Below are 6,388 nucleotides of genomic sequence, written 5' to 3' on the forward strand. Positions count from 1 at the left end.
AGGAGGGGTGGGGGTTACGTGTATCGTCGTTGATATATCTTTCAGTTAATGTTTGCAAAGTTAATGCCACTCCCCTCCACCTCACCAACAATCCCGTTTCCCCCCCCCCCCCCCCTTTGTATGATAGTAGGAAAATTGTGTTTCCATGTACATTACCCATTTAACTCACATCATGAATCTTTCTAGTTGAAGGTACATCGGAAAGATCAAATCATTTGTTTAGAATAACTTAAAGATACGATTACTGAGTAGTGTGGTGAAAGTAAGAGAGAAAAAAAAAACAAAGACAACCGAAAAGATAAATAGATACTTGCCCCCTATAGCCTGTGGTACACAGTGTCAGGGTAAACAAGTGCGCGTGTTTGTGTAAAGAAGAGGAGCAGATCATTGTGACGCACTGCACAAAGCAAAAGGGATGGAAGCAGAAAACAGTGTATGTAATGGAAAAGAAGCAAACGTTAACGGCGAAGTAAGGTAATTTATTATCACACTAATATGTGACACAAACAGCCACAAACAATACAACCACAAAACGACACAGTAAGAAATGTGCATAGAGTGTGAAGGAGCAGCAACAGGCACTCGTAGTAAAGCAACGCGCGAATGAAACTGATAATAACATTCGTGAATTGTGACAAACTGGCATAAAAAGCAAACCATGGAGTAAACAATAGAGAAAATAATGGAAGAAAAAGCGAGCGAGAGAGCGAGAGATAGCGAAGCTACATTTGTGGTAGCAGCTGGTGAAAAACATTCATAAAGAAAATATGTAAAAAAGAAAGCATAAACGTTTTTCGTATGTTGTAAATGTTGCGTTGCATGAAAGAAAGACGAATTTGGGTAGAGTTTGTAAACACATTTTATATTTTACAATCATCTTTGCTCCAGCAACGTATCCCTGATCGTACTAACGATCGTGTCTATTTCTGCCATCGCTCCCAATCCCGTATCACCACACATGAGCGTTTTCGCGATACATGGAATCTCTAGGTGGCCCCAGGATTTGAGTGTAGCTATTTGAGCTTCGGTAATTGGATGTTCCCACATGCGCGTATTCATAGCCGGACAGAAGAGCAATGGTTTTGCCGGATCCCAGGCACGGGTCGTACAGAGCAATAGATTGTCACACAATCCGGTTGCCATCTTCGCAAGGCTGTTGGCATCGAGTGGTGCAATGACGAGAAGATCGGCCCATTTACCGAGCTCGATGTGTAGTACCGGGTCCCCTCGCTTCTGCCAGCTCGTCCATTCCTCTTCGTCGGTGTGTAGGGTGACGGTATCGGGAAGATCCTCCGGGGAGAAGAAATGCCGGGCATGCTCGGTTACTATTACGTGTACTACCAGCTCAAAATCGGACAGCAGATGTAATTTTTCCACAAGCAGGGGTAGTTTGATTGTTGCCACACTACCGGTACAACCGATTAGTATGTTTTTCTTCACTTTCATTGTGTGTTTGTTGCAGAAAAGTTTCGTGTCGTTCATTTGAAAAAATGCACCATCTGATCGATTCAAGGTGGATTGAATGTTTTAGCTTTGTTCTGGTTTCTTTTCACTTTCACTATAGCCTAGCTTGGAAAAATCTTCCTTTGCCATTAGATCGTTGTCCATACGGCACTGAAGGTAGGCTTTGGATTGCTCTCGGCAGGCGGAATTATCGTCGGCGTTTTCTCGTAAGCAGCGCATATAGAACAGCATCAGCTTACGACATTGGCCGCCGTGATCCAGTGGGAAACTTCCCTTTTCCGGTGCAGTTGGAATAAACTTTTTCTGTCCAAATGTCATAGACGTCATCGTTATGGTGCAGTTTTGCTGGAATCAGTATTACAAGATGTTTTTATAAAAGTTTTGATAAAATTGCATCGTTCGGCAAATGACCGAGTTCTGAGACACCCTGTGTATGCTTTGTTTTGGGTTATTTTCTATGCCAAAATAGGACCTCAAATGTGGACCATTTTCTGTATAAATTACACATAGGTTATTGCCAAGAGTTAGAACATTAAAAAAACGGATAAGTATTAACAATAAAGAGAAGTGGAGCCACGAAAGAACTTAATGTGTTATTTACTCACATCGGTCTTCTGTTGCTGACAACGTTACATAAATATCATGATTTCTTTGCTTTCTGTAGTTATATCGAACGAACTATAGCTAATTTCACTTTAGAAACAATGTAAATGCTTGCTTAACTATTCTCACCCAACAATTTGTAACCGTATTCACTTAAATCTTTGCTTTTCTTGAGTTTGTGGCAGCACGAACAGCACCGCAAACGCTAAACGGGGATATTTTTGTACTTGACAGTACAGAATTTCCCCGTTTTGCGAGTGCAAGCAGGAGAAGCGGAGTTGGACAGAGAAGGAGAATTTCGCGCTGTCAGATGGTGCGCTTGGTGAAACGTCAGCTGTCAGATTGTGTTTTATTCTGCCGTGGAATACTTTGTTGTGCGCGTGTTTGTTTCTTTTTTAAGTTTGGTGCATGCTAAATTATTCCGGCTTTCGTTTCGCTATCGCCCAATATCGGAATGCGACGTACTTGAAACGTTCATATGCGATCGCGTGCAAAAGAAGTTCCCCCGGAAGACGATATAGCGACGCCTACATTTTGGGACACATATCGTGATTCTCTTCATCCGCTACTCGGATGTGTGCGATCGTGGTAGAGTGCATTGAGCGCGAACGGGTCGCACTGTCTGTTGCTTAGCAGTGCAATTCTTTGTTCAATCGGTTCCGGTGTGTTACGGTACAAATTTCGGTGCGTTTCCGGTAATTTCCGGCTGTTCTCACCAACTCCGTGTGTGTACGATCTTGCAGTGCGTTGAACACAGGGAGGCGAAAGCAAAACGCATCGGTTGCACTGGTGTGTGTGGTCGAGTTTGGTGTTGGTCGCGCAGAAGGTACCGTTCGATCGTTCCGTGTTGCGTACCTAGTTTGAGCAAAGTGTCCGTGTGTGGTGTCTTTTGTTTACACTGGTGACCACGGTCTACGTTCCGGATAAGGGTGAATGTGATGTGATAAATAGCCCAACCCCTAAAGTGGTCCTTTATTTGGTGGAAGTGAAACGTTTGTAAATCGTCGACAAAGTTTGTGGGCGAAACAAAACGAGTAGCCCGGGGGAACGTGAGTTTTGAGACACAGCAGTGTTTTTTCGCCGAATATTTCCCCAACAACTTGAACGACGCCACGAAGTAGAAAAGCAATCATAGTCTGCTTTGCAAAGTTGATTGTGCCGGTGTCGTGAGCAATACTACGAGTAAATTACGACATTGACCACCTGTTGTTAAACGCATCCGAATATACACGTGACGTCATCGAAAGCTGGTCAGGAGTTGACGAAAACACTGGAAGTGAAGAACTTCGTGTAATTTTTGACATACAAACGAAGAACGAAGAAGAACGCAGTCAAAGTGGTAAGTCATCATCATAATAGCTAGACGCCCAAGACTCATTCCAACACTCATTGCAGTGCATGTACCAGCTGGCTACATTGGAAGGCATTTTTATGGGTCAGTTCATACCGTTCCGGTACGGTGCTTTATGCTTTACTGGCAATATACAGATCTCAATCAGTACGGGCCTTGTACCAACGCCTACTAGAAGATGTCGAACGATGAGTTGGTTTGTGTGTAGGAACACACATCCAACCCTGCACAATGACTTGTGATCGATGAGTCACATTAGATAGAATTATACGGAAGCAGAAGGGCCGGTCGGATAGAGACATGATCGGCAGCAATATGTAGGATTTCTCTTTTGTTGCAAATCGTTTTAAAAGCACCCTCAGACGAGTGTTATAGCACCTTAAATGTCATGTTTAAGGTTAAGGAATAGTTAAGTTTTCTATTCCTTTAAATTTGCATCAATGCTTCCGCGTGATGTGTACCTTCTGCCATGAAATCCACCACCATTTGGGTGAATTTTTCTCTTCCTGCAGACCTTTTCTGGGTCGCATGTCATGGACAATATCCATTGCACATTAGATGCTAAAGGGTATAAATGGCACACACTTGTGTTGGGGCCAGTCATTTCCTCCTAGCAGCACTACCAACTTTCCAGCCAACTCCCGCATAACCCACCGGACCACCACTCGCCTGATTTAATAGGAGACCGAGTGTAATTTATTTATTTTTTCTTTTGCTTGCCCGCCTGCCCATACGCAGCCCACAACATTCCTATGCACCGTACATACATATGCTAGCACAAACGGCGTACAAACACCAACGGCAGTGTACATGAAGCAAATAGGAAGCCGCACAAAAAAGAATGAAACTTAAAGTACCGGTACAGTGCTGGCAATGTAACGCCACCGACCGTTTGGTCGGTGTGGGTGTTTTATTGACCCGGCGTAGAAAGATAGTTCTTCTTGCTGTCGGTTTTCGACGCGTTGTACTATATCGGTTTTACGCATACATGTAGGTAGCCTGTTGCTGTTATGCCGCCCGCTGGAAAGTGTTAGGCGAAAGAGTGGAGTATACCGAAGGGGGTGAGGTGCTCATAATTAGTACCCCGTTTTACAGCAAACCACAGTCCAAAATTTTCAGCTGTAAAATGCTTGACTAACCCTTAAATGAGTCTGTAGAAATGACACTAAGAATTGTAACAACCCTTCTACATTTTCTTATCAGACATTGGAAGCTGCTGTGTCTTAGAATATTAGTGCTCATAACCTCACCCTTAAAAGACACATTTTTCAGGATATTACTATTATATTACTTGTCTACAGATATTAGAATTTCCGAATTGGCACATTAATCATTCATCAAATGCTTTCTATTGCACAAGTAATGGTTGGGTAAATTGAATTATTGTGATAAAGCAGTTTCACACATTGCAATATTCATTTTTGTCTGAAATAAAATTAAAAGTGTCGTTTACTTTATCGTAAACTTTTACCCGGGAGATTATGAAACACTCCGTTCCTAATGCAATGCGATACAGCATCACAACGTCAAAACAACTCAACTCAAGTTGGTGGAGATTCTAGCCGAAACCAGGCAGAATTTGAAAAAGGCCCCCAAAAACGTATGCTATACCCTTAGATATCGATATCTACGCATTAGAGGGTTATTTCTACGCTTGTCTGTGACGCTATTCATCTTGCGTCGAGGCCATTCCAGCGCACTGTTGGAGAATGTTCGCGGTTATCATTTGTTGGTTTAAGTACGCAGATTGGTTTTTTTTTGTCGATTCCAGACACTCTTGTCGCTATCGCAGCACGGTAAACACGCCATAATAGTAAATTAACACATTTTTAGGCACTATTAGACAGTATTGGCGAATGCGTCGTGATAAAAACGCTAAAATTTAAGCAGTTTAAGTAGATCTAAATTTTTATATTATTTATCCTAACTTTGCAACACGGAACTGGGTTTTATTTGTTGTGTATTTTATTTGTTATAATACTTCAAATTATAAAACTAAATTCTACTTCCAAATCATTTATCAGGTTTTTTGCGCAAAAAATATGCTAAACGGACAAAAATTACTTTAGAGAATTTACTTTATCCTATATAATGTTTAGTAGTGAATACATGAGATACTCGCAATGGCGAAAAATGGTTAGAATTGTGTTGGTAATCAACAAAAGCAAAACATAATAATTATCGTTATGGTGTTAACTCAGCTGAGAGGTGATCGTTGTTCTGACGAGAACAGTCAAGTGTAATGTATTTGTGTTTAGTTAACTTTGATTACTAACCTAACCCGTTTTCTGTATTTTATTTCCTTTCGTTTTAGCCTTTTGCATCGGAGCTTCTAATGAACGTTTTCACCACTTGAACCATTGCAAGATAACAGTGACCGATTGTGTGTCATACAAGTGCCTGCGCAACTACGTGAAAAAAATGGGAGTGTAAAATACACCTGTTGGATACGATTGTTAATGTTGCGTAACTATTGATATCTCATTGATGCAACTGCTCCAGACGCATACGACACACGATAAAAAAAGCTATCAAATCAGAAAGGAATTATCGAGAACGACGAATTCATCAAAACAGGTCGATCGTATTGTAGCCATTAGGGATGGTACTGAAATTGCGTACATAGAACTGATTACAGAATCGCGCACAATATTTCTTCAAGCCACCTACACTGGAAAGTAACATCGTTTAGTTTATTGTGGGCGTTAAGCGAAAGATCACGAATTTGCCACGATGCCAATCCAAATCGCCAACGAGAGCAACAATAGTGGAGGCGGAGGTGGTGGAGGGCAAGAAATAAAGGTGAAGATCGCCTACAACGGTGAGGTGATGATCACGTACATCGATGAAAGCATCTCGTACGAGGGCCTTTGCCGGGAGATGCGTGAAATTTGTCGCTTTTCACCGGAACAGGTAAGGAAAAAAAGGAATACCAAAATAGTGTTGCTATTTAACGCGGATGAATAAAAT

At 41.8% G+C, this 6,388-nt stretch overlaps 2 protein-coding genes across 2 annotated transcripts; both read right to left on the minus strand.

Moving 5' to 3' along the window:
• Positions 1-873: 873 nt before the first annotated feature.
• LOC128719549 (phosphopantothenoylcysteine decarboxylase) lies at positions 874-1,446 on the minus strand. The gene has a single exon (XM_053813176.1). The coding sequence runs from the start codon at positions 1,444-1,446 to the stop codon at positions 874-876; it is 573 nt and encodes a 190-aa protein (XP_053669151.1).
• An 81-nt stretch (positions 1,447-1,527) lies between these two features.
• Positions 1,528-1,791, minus strand: LOC128708429 (cytochrome c oxidase assembly protein COX19). The gene has a single exon (XM_053803406.1). It carries the CDS (start codon positions 1,789-1,791, stop codon positions 1,528-1,530), a length of 264 nt encoding a protein of 87 aa, XP_053659381.1.
• Between the last annotated feature and the right edge of the window lie 4,597 nt (positions 1,792-6,388).

Source organism: Anopheles marshallii, chromosome 2 (assembly GCF_943734725.1).
Source record: "Anopheles marshallii chromosome 2, idAnoMarsDA_429_01, whole genome shotgun sequence".
Classification (NCBI taxonomy): domain Eukaryota; kingdom Metazoa; phylum Arthropoda; class Insecta; order Diptera; family Culicidae; genus Anopheles; species Anopheles marshallii.